The sequence below is a fragment of the Benincasa hispida genome, chromosome 5 (genome assembly GCF_027475165.1).
Source record: "Benincasa hispida cultivar pf3 chromosome 5, pf3_genome.v1.1, whole genome shotgun sequence".
Lineage (NCBI taxonomy): Eukaryota > Viridiplantae > Streptophyta > Magnoliopsida > Cucurbitales > Cucurbitaceae > Benincasa > Benincasa hispida.
In genome coordinates, this window is record NC_143482.1 from 20,940,793 (window position 1) to 20,959,521 (window position 18,729).

Genomic DNA, 18,729 nt, shown 5'->3' on the forward strand with positions numbered 1-18,729 from the left:
TGGTGAGGCCAAAGGGCATCACGAGGAATTCGAAGGCTCCATATCTCGTGACACAGGTCGTCTTGGGTTCATCTCCTTCAGCAATTCGAACCTGATAATATCCAGACCGTAGGTCCAGCTTCGAGAAATACTTAGCACCGTGAAACTGATCAAATAAGTCAGTGATGATAGGAAGGGGATATTTGTTGCGGACTGTGAGCTTATTCAAGGCCCGATAGTCGATGCACAACCGGAGGCTCCCATCCTTCTTCTTCTGGAACAGTACTGGGGCTCCATAAGGAGCCTTTGCCGGTCTAATAAATCCTGCCTCTAACAACTCGTCTAACTGTTTCCGAAGCTCAGCCAATTCTGGCGGGGCCATCCGATATGCATTCTTGGCAGGCGGCTTTGCCCCTGGCAACAACTCAATCTCATGGTCAATCCCCCTTCGTGGGGGTAAGGACTTGGGCAGGCTTTTCGGCATGACGTCCCGATACTCTTCCAAGACAAATAGAACGTCTTGGGGGATCTCCTCTTCAGTGGACTCAACTGATTCTATCGGGATGGCCATGAACGTGGGTTCGTCGTGGGCCAGGCCCCTCTTCAATTGGAGGGCTGAGATCATTCTCACCCCATTTGGCTGCTTGATACTGGCTTGGACTACGGTCGGTGTAGATTCGGTAATGACTAAGCATTTGGCAAGGGGCATTGGTATGACTTTATGTTCAAGCAGAAATTCCATTCCCAGTACCACGTCGAAATCATCCATCTTGACAATTACGAAGTCAACGAAGCCCTTCCAATCTCCTAACTTCACTGGAGTTCTCTTCGCTATCCCCGTAATTGGTAGGGCTGCGGAATTCACAGCTTTCATCTTCCCTGCATCTCTTTCCCAATTCAAGTTCAGGCGGCGAGCTTCCCTTTCAGCCATGAAGTTATGGGTAGCCCCAGAGTCAACCATCGTGGTTTTGGCCGATCTTTGGTTGACCCAAGCGTCCACATACATGAGACCTTTCTCTAGTGGCTCCGTCGCCTTTCCCATATTCTTCTGAAGTGCAGATAGGAATTTCAATGCCCCCATCCTGGGATTCTCAATTTCTGCCACTGGCTCGGTTACCGTCTCCTCCAGTTCAGCCTTGTCTTCGGAGGTAGAGGCCAATGTGGCTTGAAAAGCATTGAACGCAGTTCGATTTGGACATTCGCCCGCCCTGTGTGGCCCTCTACATATGAAACAAGATAGGGGGCGATTGTAATTGTTATGCTGTTGTGGCGGCCCCCGCCAGTTGTTTCCTGATCTCGGTTGGGATGATTTACGGTCCCCCCCTGTGTTCTTGTCTCCTCCCCCAGGTCGGGGAGGACTGGAACGGCTGTTTCTGTTTCCCCCATTGGAGGAAGTTGATTGTTTCCTCACATCTTGCGAGTCAGGGCTAAGGTCGTACAGCCGTTCAGCTGCCGCGTAGGCAGAGGGGAGATCCTGTACTCTCTGTTCATATAGTTTTGATTTTGCCCACGGTTTCAGCCCTTCCACAAAGCAAAAGACCTTGTCTTTTTCAGACATATCTCGTATGTCTAACATAAGTCCTGCAAACTGTTTTACATAGTCCCTGATGTTACCTGTTTGCTTTAGCTCTTGAAGTTTTCGTCGAGCCAAGATCTCGACATTTTCAGGGAAGAACTGCGAACGAAGTTCTTGTTTCAATCTATCCCAAGTATCAATAGTGCAGCGTCCTTCCTGTATGTCTGTAAATCGTGATCTCCACCACAATTTCGCATCTTCAACTAGATGCATCGTTGCTATTGTGACTTTCGACTCTTCAGTCACTGTGTTCGTCGCCTTGAAGTATTGCTCAAGGTCGAAGATAAAATTTTCCAGGGCTTTCGCTTCTCGCACCCCACAGAAGGGTTTCGGTTCTGGGATTTTTATTCGGCTCACTGCCATTGCTCCCCCAGGTGGGGCTTGGTTCCCTACCGCTCGGATGGTGAGATTCACTCTAGCACTCACATCCGCTATCTCGGCTCTGACGACATCCAGGGCCGATCGAAAGTCTTCAGATAAGTCAGTTACCATCTGAAGTATTGCTTTTTGGGAGCTGTCCAGCTCTTCGACACGCTCCTCTATGTGGGCAACAGAGCCCGAGGAGCTATCGCCTCGTTCAAAGCTGCCGGACCGTACTGTCTTGGTCTCGAGGGTCTCTACCCTCATCATCAATTCTCTGACGGGTAATCCGTCTAGGCGGCCTACCACCGCATCAATTCCATCGGCTTTCTCGGCAACTTCTTGTAGCCGAGTCTCAAGGAAACGAACATTATCTGGGACCTCTCTCAGGTAGAGCATTTGTTCTTCCATCTCTACCAATCTGTCCACATGGGATTTGTTCAGGTTCTTCGTCGCCGACATGATCACTGATCTCTCTCTATAAGCCAACCTTGGCTTTGATACCAACTGTCACAATCGCTCTTTCGGAAGCTTCTCTTAGCGATTGTGCGGCACTTGTTCCCGCTCACGAACAAGCCAGCCAACTCGATTACGGACTGCCGATGGCACACCGAGTGCCTCTTGCAACCTCCACCCCCGTTTTAGGGAAAACGGTTTTAGAAAACGGGTTTGGAGAAAAGGTTTTCGTAAGAAGATTTGTGAGTGTGAATAAAGAAAGAAAGATTGTAGTAGACTAGAAAGCAATAAGCAACAACAACGGCTTTATAGAGTACTACTCCGGGTATGAGGAAATGATGGTTAGTCTTATCCCCATATAGTGCATTCTGAACAAAAAGCCAACTGGCGCCCTTGCATATGCAAAAGGGCGAGTGGTCACTTACAATGAAAATGTAAAGAAAGCAAGCTAACTACACTAATACAATACAGGATATGAAAGTAAGCTAGAAAGGGGTTGGATTGGGCATGCGGCCATGGGCAACAGGCCCTGGACAAGCATGACCGTTACACAGTGCAAGCCAATGTGCTAACGCAAGTGGCAACAATAAGCTGTGTACAATGCAGAGGGGGTCATTTAGTGGAAATGTGCCCATCAAATTAACAGACAGTGTACTCGATCCAGAACAACCCGTTCAGCAACACGTACAACCCAGGTTGGAGGAACCATCCCAACTTCAGTTGAGGAGGAAACAACGACCAAGGGGGCCAAAGGACCATGCAGAACCATCATTCTGGGAATCGAGGCAATCCTCCAGGTTTTCATTAGGGTCAGAATCGGAGTAATTATCAGAATAGGCAATTGCACAACCAACCAACCTTCCTCATCTAACACCTCATCGAATTCGTCGTCCTTGGAAGCTCTGCTCAAGCAATATATAGAAAAGAATGATGCGATCATGCAATCGCAAGCATCTTCCAACAAGAACTTAGAGGTCCAGGTCGGGCAGCTGTCGGCCGAGCTTAGAAATAGAACACCTGGTACGCTACTCAGCAACTCAGAAGCCCCTGGATCGAGTGGGAAGGAACAATGTCAAGAAGTGACATTGGGCAGGCAAGTCTGATCGCCTGCGGGGATGGGTTGCGGTAACCCTGAAGACTCTTTTTAAACAACATCCCTATCAACTATCTTTACTGCTTTCCTTACTGCTTTGTTATGGCTTTCGTAAATTAGTTTTCCTGCCTACTTGAATTTATTTCTATTTCAATCTCAGCTTGCGTTAATTTAGTTTCCTGCCTAGTTGAATTTATTTCCAATTCTGTCTCAGCATGCTTTGATCTTAATTTTCTGTGAATGATGATGTAAGTGAACACCGCAACGTCTTATCAATAGGTTTTGGGATAAGCGTTGCGATGTTGGTGATACATAGTAATGTCAGGTATGCATTGTGACGGGTGTATCTTGCGTTAATAGATACACTTTACGCCCGTCTTCCAAAAATGCATTGCATTGACGGATGAGTGTGCTCGTATGTACATTGCGCCCATCCTCCACAAATACGCACTATGTTGACGAATGTGTCGTGCTGGTAGAAATACCTTACGCCCGTCCTCCAGAGATGCGTTGCGTTGATGGTTGTGTTGCACTAATATATACATTGCGCCCGTCCTCCACAAATATGCATTTGCGGTGACGGATGTATTGCGTTAACAACTTAACATTGCATCCGTCCTATTAAATAAAAAAAAATGACAAGATATTCGCGAAGAGGGTAGTCGAATCGCTTCAGCTCCCGAGAAAATTATTACTTAGCAGACGAAAAGACGTCCTTTCTTGCTAAGTCATAATGGGAGGGGCGCGGCAGGCTTTTTGGAATACCAAAGCCTGCCACGCAGCGATCGCGTTGGGCCCATCAAGGCCTAACCTATAAATCGCACTTCCTTAAGCCCGAGGAGCTCACTTTCGTCTCTTCGCGAAAAACCTTAAGCAAAAATCTCTCTGCATACCATCATCCCCTTCCGCACTTTCTTTCGAAGACAAAAAATTTCCAACCTCTTTCACTTAACCAAACCAATGGCTAGACAATCATCCCATTCCTCTTCCCAGCCATCGCCCCTTCCTATGCCCCCGTCTCCGCACGAGAGGCGGCCTTCCTCGTTGCCAGCCGCCGCCTCGCCGCCCAACCAAAGCTATGCCCTAGAATTTCCGGAAAACCCAGGCGAAAAACCTTTGTAGCCTCAATACCACCCACCCACCGTGAGGGGGCCGAGCACGGAGAGTGACCCTGCCGCTAGACCTGAGGTGGTGCTCCCAGTACCTTCAACTGAAAGTGAATTGAAACGAAAAGACGACAAGGAGGTATTCGAGAGTATTCTGAGCCATTTAGAAAGAGATGGGGGGTTGCCGGGGGCCGGAGTAGTGAACCAACCCTTGCCGTCAGAGGAGGAGTTAGCGGTGGCTTTGCGGAGAATGGCCCTGACCATTTCGGATCCTAAGGAGAATGCTCCAACAGACTCCAATGAGGGACCCATAAGGGTTGTTTTGGAGGTTGTGGAGGCGAAGAAGCAGAAGGAGAAGTCTGAAGAGAAGAAGGAGAAGAGAAAAGATGAAGAAAAACGGGCAGAAGAAGATGAAGTCGCCCGGCTGGAGAAGGAGAAGAAAGAAAAAAGGAGAAGTGAAAGAAAACAGCAAGCGAAGAGAAACGCCTGAAGAAAGAGGAAGAAAGGAGAAAAAGGGCGGAGAGTTTGGATGTCGACGGAGAATCAACCACCACAAGGGTGGAAGAGGGGTGTCGGCGCAAGCTAAATCATCAACGCAACTACTAGCTTCATGGCTGCATCTCCCCTCTAATGCGACGTCGCAAGGAGAATGCGCTGCAAGGGTCCACAAGTGACCCAAAATTTTTTCAACTCATAGCAAAGGAGGAGGAAAGAAAAAGAAAATTAGAGGAGAAGGAAGAGAAAATGTCACGGGCGCGCCAAATCATCGCATCAGGCGATTTGGCCAGAAAGCTTCACGATGTGGAGGTTTGCCGTGACAACGCAAGGGCGGCAGAAGAGGAGAGAAGAAGGCTCGAGGATGAGCAGCGCATTGCGCTCGCCTCAGAGTAACTTGAAAAGGACATGAGAGAAGAAGAAGAAGCGGAGAAGAAAGAAAAGGAGGAAAAGGAGATGCGCCGCAAAGCTAATATTCAGTGCATCAGAGAACGGAAAAGAAAAGAAGTGGAAGAGTGGGAAAAGGAAAAAGAAGAGCAACGCAAGGCGTGGGAACGCATCCAAAGACAAAAGTCCCGCCTTGTGTTTGCTCAGGAAAAGGGCAAAGCAAAGGTGGAAAGCAGCAGGCTTGCGCCGGCCAGGAGGCGCCCATCAACCAAAAAGGAAAATGATGATCTATGGATGGAAATGGGCTTCCTTCCTACGCCGACGCCACTACCGGATCTCATCATCAGTATTGTGGTGGAACATGGATGGGAAGCTTTCTGCCAGTGTCCATCCATCGTAATTCCATCGGTGGTGAGGGCCTTCTACCATGGCCAGCTCCACGACACCGAAGATGCGGTGATCGTCGAAGGGAGGGTAGTGTCGTTCAGCGCAAGGACATCAATCAACTCTATCAGTTGAAGAATTTCCTGGAAGCATCGGGTAACAAAATGATTGATGATCCTACAGAAGAAGATATGGAGGATGCGCTGAACATATTAACGCAACCAGGCACCAAGTGGACGGTGTCCCTAACCGGCATAAGAACCCTCGCCTCCAACCGGCTGCTACCAGAATCGCGCCTGTGGGTCTATTTGGTGAAGAGGCAACTCATCCCAACATCGCATGATAAGACCATTTCAAGAGATCGAGTTATGACCGCATATTGCATAGCGCGTTGCATTCCGATTGATGTGGGCCAGCTTCTTGCAAAGCAAATCCGAGGTTTTGTTGGCCGCGTGAGAGGCCAATACTTCTTCCCATGGACAATTTTGAGTCTATGCCTATTTGTGGGTGCAGGCATTGACGAAGAACCCATGCCAGAAGTGCACGGCGTCACCAACACCAAAATCCTAAGAATGCTTCTCAAGGATTCGTCACATTGCCTCGAGCTTCCATCGAAACGGTCCCTCATTGATTTAAATGCGCTGCAACCACCAAGACCCAAGAAGCAGCACCGCAATGACAAAGGGAAGGAAATCATCCAAGGAAGTTCACCGTAGAAGCAAACCAAATTACCCTTGGACCCTTTGCCCTTAATCATTTGCCCACCAAGACCAACAAATGAACCCCTTTCCCTACTTCCTGAACAATTCACCAATCTCCTCCTCGCCCCCGACTCCAACCCCGCATCTCTAGCAGCTTCCACCCGCCATCCATCTCCACCCCATTTTTCACCGCCAACATCGCCGCATGTTGATGACCCACACGGTTTGGGAGTAGGCCCTTCCGCTCAACCCCAAACCGATGCTGGTGAAACATCGACGGTGCAACCCTCCACCGCATCCTTTTCTGATGCCTTAGAAGATATGCGGGGCTTTCTATCTCAAGAACTATCCTTAATCCACCATTCATTAACGGAGTTGCGAGAGAGCAATGCAGAGCTGCAACAGGCGATGGTCAATATTCAATGCAATATTTTTACCATTCGCCAGAATCAAAGACAGATGGCCGAATGCAACCATGAGTACTTCAATTTCTTGATTGCATATTTACATGGACCCATGGTGCCTCAACATCTGTAGCAGCCTCTGCACTTTCAAGAAGCGCTGAAAAGAGCTCCTCCGCAACACCCTCCTCACCAAGAGCCCTCGCCGCAAAATTAAATTTTGGGGTGTACCACCTTCTCCTTCACAATTTTGCATTCTTTTTGCGGTCATTCAATTTTTTTTTATAGATAGCTATACCTTGTATTCTTCTGTACATGCTTACAATTTTGTGTTGCGATCATTATAATTCTTTGTGTACTTAGACAATTTTTTTACAACTGAATGATTATTCTTTCCTTATGCGTTGGCCTCTTTATTTTTATCATCCTTTGTCAATTTATTGCGGTAATTCTTTTCTTTTCTTTTGCGTTGTTTATTTGCGCTGCCACGATCAACGAGTTGTCAAACAACTTGTGAGGTTGATGATGTATGCGCTTTGTGATAATGATAATATGCGATACTACGTTCTGAAATGGTGTATGCAGTGATGCTTAGATGCTTTCATAGTATGCGTTCGTAGTATCGCATATTATCATTATCGCAAATTATCAACTTGTGAGGTGAATTTATTTTTGAACTTTTTTTAAGTCGGGTATTTTTTAAACTTTTAAGGGGTGTTTGAGTTAAGGAGTGGAATAGTGAAGAGTAAGAAGTTATGAAGTCTAGGGAGTTGTGAACTCTTGGGCTCACAGTGTAAGGAGTTGATAAGATACAAAATTGATGTTTTTTAGTAGTGGGACCCACAAACTCCTTGGGCCAAACAAAACTTTACTCCTACTTATCAACTTCTTGGGTCAAACACACCCTTAAAAGTTCAGTGGTATTTTTGAAACAAAACTTTAACGGTTTTCATTCAAAACTAACGGCAAGGGTATTTTAGAATCATTTTTGAAAGTTTAAAAGTATTTTTGAAATTTTTGAAAGGTTAAGGTTATTTTTTTATAATTCAACCTTAAATCTATTATAGATTTAATTTTATGCGGCTTAGAGGATGACAATATTTCTCCAAATCTATCTAATGCTCTTCCTACAACTGTTGGGGCTTTTTCTTTTAACATATATTGCTTTTCTAATTGTGGTTACTTTATATTAGAAATAACTTTTGCGTGGATGGATCACATAATGAAGATAGGATACAGAAGGCCACTTACAGAAAGGGATATATGGAAATTGGATACATGGGATCGAACTGAAACATTATACAATAAGTCTGGTTATCTCTGTCCCAACATTCTTTATGCTATTTTTACACATTAATTTTAGATCTTATTTACTGTTCTCTCTAGCTTCCAGAAAACTTGGGTGGAAGAATCTCAAAAATCCAAACCATGGCTTCTTAGAGCATTAAATAGTAGCCTTGGAGGAAGGTGAGTAACGGTCATTGACAAATAGTGTCTACTGGATGTTAGATATTTAAGTAAACTATTAATATACTAGTTGTAGTTTTCTTTCAAAGGTTTTAATATGCTACAAGGACATATTTTCCTTGTTTTGGATGTTACGTTCATGCTTACTAGTGTGTGTGCTACTGTGTGTATATAATTGTTGGTTGTAGATATGTTAATTAGCTGTAGAATCATCAATGATTTTATTTTATTTTTATTATGATGGTTTCCTTTGATGTATTGAGTCTTTCTCCTATATGAAAAAGCTATATATCTTACACTTTGATTATTGGAATACAAAATATTTTATTCCACTCAAATTAAGAATATGTTTGAAAGGAAACATTGTTTCATTTATCTTTAATGTAATAAAATATATTTTTCTTTGTTTCCTCTCATGTACTTTGAGCACTAGGCACTTCCATTATATCAATCAATAGTCTCGTTTCCGTTTCACAAATTTATCTTTAATGTAATAAAATATATAAAAGGGTAGTGGATCATTAATGTAATTAATGTAATGATTGTGGAGTTCCTCCTTTATCCATCGTTTAGATTCTCTCTTTGCAAGTTTCTCTCTATTTTGTTTGCTTAGTGATATGTCTGTTGTGAGAGTTTCTTTTCTGTATTTTGTTCTTTTTTGGATGTTTGTAATGGTTCTTCTAGTGTTTCTTAGTTCTTTCTATCGCTCCCTTGAGGAGTTTGTATGTTTGAGGATTAGTCTCTTTTCTCTTATCAATGAAAAGTTTCGTCTCTCGTTAAAAAAAAGGCAACAACTTTTTTAAAACATATTTGATCACAATAGATTTGTTTTGTTTTTGTTTTGTTTTTATTTAATAAAACAATAGCTTTGTTATAATGCTAACATTAGTGTTATAACACTGTTGTAGATATCTTTACCATATTTTCGTTTAATGTCTTTTTACCTTCTCAAACTTAAGTTAAATTTTGTACACTTGTTTATATATTTCACATCAATGAATGGAATAGATTATTATGATTCTCTCCAACCTTAGAGTTAACACGGTATCAGAACAGGAGGTCCTGTGTTCGAAGTTCGAACCCTTGTAAGGACATCATACCAAAGTTCGAACCCCACATTGGAAGGACATCATACCAAAGTCGTACAATTAGGACCTCGATATGGTTTTATTTTGTGTATCGTATAGGAGGTTATGTTCCTTTTTGGTTTTTTTTGAGCTCCTCATTCTTTTTTGGCACCTATGGTAGTGATCGGACATGATACATTGATGTACTTCACTCTCCTCTGTCTCACTCAAGTGAATGGGCGAGAGCATTCCACCAGTTTTTGGCGACTTTCACTTTTAACCCGATTCACCGCCTACGTGCCCTTTACGCCTAGTAATTCCGAAGAACACTTGTGCCCCCCCCCCCTCGTCTTACCGCGGCTTCTGGCACGGAGTCTGGTATTGAAGTAATGAGAAGCAAGAAAAGGTATTTCTATGTCACAGAGAAAATATGTGTTTGATTTGCTATATGAGATAGCAAAATTGAAAGCTAACTCATGTAGTACCCCAATGATGCCTAGTCCGCAACTTTCTGTTTGTTAAACAAGAAACAAGCCTCTTCATTAAGATAATAAAATGAGGCTAATACTCAAAATACAACAAGATACTAGCAGAACAAAACTTTCAATAGATGGAGAACCATTAAAAGATCCTAAGAGGGTGTTTGACTCACCAACATGAGTTGAGTTGGTATAATATACCAACTCAAATGTTTGGCCCACCAACTTTAAATATTGGTGGAGTTGAGTTGGTATATTTTACCAACTCACCCCAACTCTCCCTTCTTCCAATGTTTTTAATGGCTCCCCCATCGGCCACTGTCGGCAACTATTACTATCACACTCCAGGAACCAACTCCAGCCTCCAACAACCACCTTCAACAATAACTCCGGCGACCAACTCTGAGCTCCGATAACCATCTTCGATGACAACTTCGGGGTCCAACTCTGATGATCACCTTCGCGCTACCAACTCTGATGACCAATTTCGTCCTTGATGACAACTCTGTGACCCAACTCAGACGACCATCTTCGTGCAACCAACTTGGATGACTAATTTCAGACTCCGCCAACCACCTCCGACAACAAACTTTAATGACCAACTCCAACAACCACCTTCTCAGGCTCTGACAACCACTTTCGACTACAAACTCCGACGAAAATCACCTTAGATGGCCACTTTCGAGCGAGCAACTCCAACGACCAACTATGAGTTTCGACAACCACCTCCGATGACAAACTCTGGTAACCAACTCCAGTACCACCTTCATTCAACCAACTTCAAGCTCTGCCAACCACCTTCGACTATAAACTCCAACGAAAATCATCTTCGATAATCAACTTCGACAACCAAGTAATCGTAAAAGCAGATTATTTAGAGTTCAATAAAGAGCACTAGATACCCCAGACATATGAACTTAGCTCTGCACCTTAAACACAAACATATAAACTCCACAGGTATATGAACTTCACAGATATATGAACTCCAGACATCTTATCTCAACTCAGCGCCCCAAATAGCTCCTAAGAGATATAGAAGATTGGTTTGGAAAGTTGAATTACCTTACATTGATATAGCCGAAATAGCTTGCGAGAATGTAAGTCAGTTTATGGCTTCACCCATATTGGATCATCAACAAATTCTAGGTTATTTGAAAGCTGCATCGGGATGTGAGATCTTATATAAAGATCGTGGTATGAAGATTTTTTTTATGTTGATTAGATAGGATCAAAAGAAGACAGATGATTGACTTCTGGCTATTGTGTTTTTGTTGGAGGCAATTTGATATCGTGGAAGAGTAAGAAACAAGAGGTTGTCTCACGATTGAGTGCTGGCTATGACACAATCAGTTTGTGAAGTAATGTGCTCTTGATCAGTTATGCTTCAATATTATAATTCCAACCAAGTTGTGGTGTGATAATCAAGCTAGTATTTCATGAGTGAACTAACACATATTGAAAGTGATTATCATTTTGTGCGTAAAAAAACAGACCAAGGTTTGGTGTCCACTGGATATGTGAAGGTTGGAAAACGATTAAGAGATATTCTTCACGAAAGCCTCTAATGAAGTTCAAATAGATTCTGTTTCATGACAAAGCCTCTCTTTGGTCCAATAAATTCGAGAACGCCCGCATTAATGCCTCTTTCTGGTGCTCTCTTTCCAAAGAATTTGAAGATTTCTCCATTCAAGACATCAGCCTCAATTGGAACGCCTTCATTTTTCCCCTTGATCTTTTTAGCTCTTTTGTTATCTGTATTGGTTATGTTTTTCAGACTTTCATTCTTGTGTAATCCCTTGTTATTAGGCACGGTTTTAGTTAGGATTTTTATTCAGTTGTTATCCTTACCGCTTTACTTTTTATTTCGGATATGATGAGAGTGCTATGGAAGTGTTAACCTAGTTGAGATGTCCAGGTGCACTTGCTGACCGTTCTTTTGTTTTCGTATCCTCTCATTCACTTTGTAACATCTTTCATTATCTTAATGAAGAGGTTCGTTTCTTGTTAAAAAAAAAAAAATAGATTACCTTTGTAACAAATTAAGCATGATTAACATATATTCTCGAACTTGAGGGGGAGTGTTATAGTATATATGTAAATATAGGAGGTTATTAGTCTTTTGTCATTTATTGTTATTTACTATTACTAATCCACGATATCCTATAACCCATGAATACCTCGGGCGGGCTAATTTTTTTTGCTGACCAGTTCTTAAATTGGACCCGAAAGGAACCAACTTTTGGGGCCTGCTTCTTTGAAGAGCTAATAAACACTTACACAAGAAAATGCCAAGAAAATGTTGTTTTCTAAAGAAAGGATACATGAATATAGAAGAGACACACTCAATATAATATTTTTATTTACTTTTATACATGTTAAGCTTTCTTGTTAGTCTCTTTTCATTTATTCAATGAAAAAATTCATTTCTTTTTTTATTTAAAAAAATACACGTCAAGTTTTATAAAGAAAGAAGACATTCATATAATGAATTACATGAATGTAAAGAATAAAAACTACAAAAATTTTCACTTAGTAACTTTTAAGAAAAATTAACTATTATAATTGATGAAAATAAGAAAGGAGAGAAACCAACACACGGTTTTCGTGGAAACCCTAGAACAGGGAGAAAAACCACGATACAGATCTTTTTCTTATTATTTTTAATTGATACACTGAATACAAGAGAATATGGTGAATAAATAGACAGTAGAGAGTCCCAGGGTGAGAGATAATTACAAAAATATCCCTAGGGTAAAAACCCTATTTTCAACTCCCCCTTAAGTTGGTGCATAAATATCAATAAGACCCAACTTGCTAAGACAATAGTCAAAATTAGGTCTCAGTAGCCCCTTGGTGAGAACATCTGCCACTTGTTGATTTGAGGGGATATAGGGGATGAAAATGCTCCCATTATCCAGTCTTTCTTTAATGAAGTGTCTGTCGATCTCTGCATGTTTGGTTCTGTCATGCTGGACTGGGTTGTTTGTGATGCTTATTGCAGCTTTATTATCACAACAACTTCATTGGAAGCTCCCTATCTTGGTAAAGATCAGTCAGTACCTTATTTAACCATATTTCTTCACATATCCCTAAGCTCATTGTCCTGTACTTAGCTTCAGCACTACTCCTAGCCACCACTCTCTGTTTCTTACTTCGCCAGGTGACAAGGTTACCCCAGACAAAAGTGCAATATCCAGAGGTCGACTTTCTATCAACGACAGAGCTTGCCCAATCAGAATATGTATGTGCTTCAATAGTCCATTTTCCAAACTTCTTGAACATTAGACCCTTACCAGGTGTGTCAGTAGGTTTACACCCAGTCATGCCTGTTTCTTTGAGCAAGTCAAGTATATATTTCCTTTGCGATATTGAAATACCTTCTCTTGATAGGGTCACCTCCATTCCCAGGAAGTATCTCAGCTTACCAAGGTCTTTAATCTCAAATTCTCTGGCCATTCTTGTTTTAAGCCTCATAATTTCATCCTCATCATCGTCGGACAGAACAATATCATCAACATACACTATGAGAACGGCAATCTTCCCAGAGTCGGACCGTTTCGTAAATAGTGTATGATCTGAGTACCCTTGGTTGTATCCCTATGCTTTAACAAATGTGGTGAACCTATCAAACCAAGCCCTTGAGGACTGTTTCAGTCCATACAAAGATTTTCTCAGTCTGCAAACTCTGTGCTTGAACTAACTCTCGAATCTAGGAGGAGGGCTCATATAGACTTCCTCCTCAAGTTCTCCATTAAGGAATGCATTTTTAACATCCAACTGATGCAGTGGCCAATCTTTGTTTACAGCAATTGACAACAAAACCCGAATAGTGTTGAGTTTGGCTATGGGAGAGAACGTTTCAGAGTAATCAACTCTGAAGTCTAGGTGAAACCTTTAGCAACCAGTCTGGCCTTGTATCGATCAATCGTCTCATCTGATTTGTATTTTACAGTGAATACCCATTTGCATTCAACTGTCTTGTGCCCTTCAGGTAAAGGCACCTGTTCCCATGTACCATTTTTCTCAAGCGCGCTCATTTCTTCCATAACAGCCATTTTCCATTCAGAGTTCTCCATTGCTTCACGAATACTGCTTGGGACCATGATAGTGTCCAAGCTGGTAGTGAAAGCTTTAAATTCGGGAGACAAATTACTATATGTCATGTAGTTGTACATAGAATACTTTGCGCATGAACGAGTACTTTTTTTTCAGTGTTATTGGAAGATCGAGAGAGGCATCATGATTTTCCACCTCTCTTGGTTTCTCAGCATGACTAGTCACCTGTATATCACATATTTCAGTAGTATCTTCCACTTCCTCGTCACCAACAGGACTTTTCCCTTCACTATTATCACTCTTAGTTGTTTCCTCATCTGTCACATATTCAGTATTGCCACCTCCTTCATCCTTATCTTCCCTGCACTTGTCAGTCTCCATACATATTTCAACATCATTAGTTTCAGGAATACACGTACCTGAACCAGATGCAGGGTCTGATTCATGGACCGAAGCCGGCTGTTCAATAGGTTGCAACCCTTCCTCTCTACGATTCTTCCTATAGTAGGTTATCCAAGGAATCTGGTTGGTAGGGAGGACAGGACAGGCTTTTTCAGAACTAGGAGAAGGAATTAGGGTGGAATCCCCTAAGGGGATATCATAGGTGGACTAGTTAGGCTCTTCACTTAAGCTCTCCCCTGAAGATGACTAATGGGGAAGAAAGGCTGGTCTTCAATGAAAGTAATGTCCATGGAGATAAAATATTTTCGAGAGGACGGATGATAGCATTTATATCCACGTTGGTGGAGAGGGTACCCAATAAAAACACATTTTTGAGCACGAGGGTGGAATGTTGTGCGATTTGGGTCATGGGAGTGGACAAACGCGACACAGCCGAAGACACGGAGGGGTACATCAGAAATCAGGCGAGTAGTCGGAAAGGATTCTTTGAAAAAGTCCAAGGGATTATGAAAGTCAAGAACACGAGAGGGCATACGATTGATGAGGTGAGTCGCTGTAAGAATGGCATCCCTCCACAGGTAGGACGGAAGAGTGGCGGATAACATTAAAGACCGAGCAACCTCCACCAGATGGCGATTTTTACGCTTGGCTACTCCATTTTGTTGGGGAGTATAAGCACACGTGGACAATTCCCTTAGACACAAGAAAATCATGGACAAAGATGTTAAAGAACTCTCGTCCATTATCACTCCTCAAAATCTCAATCTTGGCATGGAACTGGGTTTCAACCATGGTATAAAATTGTTTAAAGGTAGAAGAAACCTCAGACTTATCAGCAAGTAAGAACACCCAAGTGAGGCATGTGTGGTCGTCTATGAAGGTGACGAACCAACGTTTACCAGTGGTGGTAGTAGTCGGTGATGGTCCCCAGACATCACTATGAATGAGGGAGAAGGGACTGGACGACTTATAAGGTTGAGAACGAAAAGGAATACAACTTTGTTTGGCACAAATACATACATCACAATTAGAGACGCTATATTAATATTGCGGAATAATGCGAAAATAAATATTTCATATACTGAAAGTTTAGATGTCCTAAACGATAATGTCATAACATAAAGTCATTTTCGGAAGTAGAAAACTTTAAAGACATAAAACCAGTTCTATGATCCTCCCTAGAAGAAGCATTGTCAGAAAGGAAGTAGAGTCCCCTATCGTGTCGGGCAATGCCAATCGTTATCCCCGACTTCTGATCCTGAAACACAACAGAATCTGGTGAGAAAATAGCCTTACAGTTCAAATCTCTTGTAATTTTACTGACTGATAAAAGATTATATGATATTTTAGGCACATGAAGTGTATCATGTAATACTAAACCATCAAACGGGGAGGTATTTCCTTTCCCTGCAACCGGGGCAAAGGACCCGTCTGCAATTCTAATACGTTCATTTCCCACACTCGGACAGTATGAAACAAATAACTCTGAATAACTGGTGAGATGATCTGTGGCCCCTGAATCTACAATCCAGGGTTTCTTGCCATTAATGCTAATAAGGCCAAAAGATGGGAATGTACCTGATTGAGCAATGGCACTCACCCCGACAGCATTCAAATTGGTCTTACTATCGACTGAGGACTAATGCTGTGTATTTTCAGTAACTGGATCACTTACAAGAGCACACCCGGAGTTTGATTTGTCATGTGACTATCGTCTCTTACTGTTTGGGGGCCTGTCGTGCAGCTTCCAACATTGGTCCTTCGTATGCCACTGCTTCTTACAATGCTCACAGACAGGTGTGGGCTTTTTATCATTGTCGGAACTGGACGCCTTTGAAACAAAGGCTGATGCATCAATGGAAGCTACCATAGGATTGTTCATAGCATGTGATCGATCCTCTTTTAGTCGAATCTCTGAACACACTTCTCTGAGAGATGGGGTAGGTCGTTGACCCAATATGCGACTCCGAACACTGTCAAATTTCAGGTTCAATCCAGCCAAAAACACATAAACCCGATTTGCCTCTTCAAGTTTCAAGTACTGCGCCCTATCCTGTGTGCAGTTCCAGACAATCTCCCGGCAAAGATCCATCTCTTGCCAAAATACTGATAGTTTACTAAAGTAGGAAGTAACATCCATGGTCCCTTGTTTGCATTCATGGACCTGTTTGTGTAACGTGTACAACCGGGATGCGTTCTGTCGTTTCGAGTACATGTCCTTGGCTGCCTCCCAGATCTCTCTAGTAGTTGCTGCATACAGTAAGGGTTAGCCAATCTGGGGCTCCATACTATTGATGAGAACAGACTGTAGTAGAGAATCCTCCCCTTTCCAGATTCTTTCTTGAGGATCGCCTAGGATAGGTTTCGTAATTTCTCTTGTCAGATACCCGAATTTGTGCCTTCCTTCTAGGGCCATTCTAATCGACTGGGACCATGAGAAATAATTCTCCCCATTTAGTTTCTCTCCAACCAGAAATCCTGCAGTATTTCCCATTGAACCAGTTAAGTAAGTTGTATTGGGCGAAATAGAGAACGAGTTTACCGGATTCTTTGAACAAACAGAATGAATTGGTTGGGGATTTGCGTCAAGCATTGTATCCAAATCTGAAATCTGCTGGTGTAGAGAGGCCAATCGTTGTCTCACATCGTCTGAGTAATGGACCGAATTACAAGCGGCTGGAAATTGGGTTGCCACTGTTGACTGAACACATGTCACCGGCGGGAAGATGGTCGCCGGCTGAGAGATCGCCGGCATGTATGAGGATCCCGGCCGGCTGTGCTGCTCGAGGTGGCTGCCGATCTGCCGCTGGTCGAACGCGCCTAGGGCAGAAGCTGAAGGGTCCAGATCTTCTTACCGAATGGGTGGGTTCGCTGGATCTAAAGCGGAAACCCTAGGGCACGCCGGTGCGAAGCCAGTCGGCGCGAATCAAGAGGGCTGTGAGTCTGTCCGTCGAGCGTTTGCAGGTCGAAGGTGCGATCGAACTTCGAGTCGAAGGTTGCGAGTCTGTTCGTCAAGGGGTTGCTATGGACATACCCGATCTGAACCGGATTAGTCGACGGTAGCGCGAGGTGAGGCGGATCGGAGGGGTTGCTGCGGACGTACCCGATTTGAGCCGAATTAGTCGACGGCGGCGCAAGGCGAGGTAGATCGGCTCTGTCTGTGTGTGGCACGAACATCCGGCTGGATTCCGTTAGGTGAGGCGGCTCCCATTGACAGCAGCTCTCTGTTGACTGCAACTGGACTGCAGAAATTAATTCCGGTAAGGCAGCTTGAGAACACTCCTTCACAGCTGCTCGAATAGCAGTTTTCATATCAAAACTCGAAGATCCACCAGCTGAAGGCGACTGTGGATGGTTCTCTTCTATAATGGCTAGGGTTTTGTCCCCTTGCTCTGATACTATGATGAAAATAAGAAAGGAAAGAAACCAGCACACAGTTTACGTGGAAACCCTAGAATAGGGAGAAAAAACACGATACAGATCTTTTTCTTATTATTTTTAATTGATACACTGAATACAAGAGAACAGGGTGAATAAATAGACAGTAGAGAGCCCAGGGTGAGAGACAATTACAAAAATATCCCTAGGGTAAAAACCCTATTTTCAACAATAATAGTCATTCAGTATAACATTTTCCAGCAACAAATTCAATCATCTGTCCCTGAAATCTCCACCCTAGAGTTGGGAGTTGGGAGTTGCATCACAAATATATTTTAGATTTTGACTAAAAGTGAATTATGTGAAGTAAGGAAGATGAATTGAATGTGTGCTACTTATATCTAGTATATAATTACCTTGGACTTCCCTTGGGGACAACCCAAGGGCCACTTCTTTTTGGAATCCTATTTTTGAGAAGATCCTTAAGAGGTTAGTCTTTTGGAAAAAAAAGGTTTTTTCTCCCAAGCGAGTAGACTAACTTTAATTAGATCGGTGTTAAGTGGCATTCCCATATATTACTTTTCCTTGTTTCGTGCTCCCAGTTTGGTTTGCAAAAGCCTTGAGAAGCACATAAAAGACTTTCTTTGGGAAGGGATGGATGAAAGGAAGGGTTCTCATTTGGTTAGCTAGGAGGTTGTTAGACATCCTGTGAATCAAAATGGGTTGGAGATTGGTAATTTAAGGATCTGTAACAAAGATCTGTTGGCTAAGTGGCTTTGGCGTTTTGCCTTTGAGCCCAAGTCCTTGTGGCATAGGATCATTGTGAGAAAGCATGGCACCCATCCCTATGATTGTGTGACTAATGGAGTTAAGGGCAGAAGTCATAATCCGTGGAAAGATATCTCGCTTGAGCTTTCCTCTTTTTCTCATTTTCTCTGTTGT

The 18,729-nt window shown here is 42.9% G+C and overlaps 1 protein-coding gene across 3 annotated transcripts in view; it reads left to right on the forward strand.

The window, feature by feature from the left end:
• Nucleotides 1–18,729, forward strand: part of LOC120069911 (ABC transporter C family member 2-like) — a 121,072-nt gene that overhangs the window by 40,532 nt on the left and 61,811 nt on the right. For all 3 annotated transcript variants that reach the window (XR_016529687.1, XM_090313816.1, XM_090313817.1), the window contains exons 6-7: nucleotides 8,132–8,246; nucleotides 8,325–8,405. Coding sequence is in view for 2 of the 3 variants with exons in the window: in XM_090313816.1 (XP_090169942.1) it covers nucleotides 8,132–8,246; nucleotides 8,325–8,405 (196 nt within the window). In the remaining variant the exon portion in view is untranslated. The remainder of the gene's footprint in view (nucleotides 1–8,131; nucleotides 8,247–8,324; nucleotides 8,406–18,729) is intronic.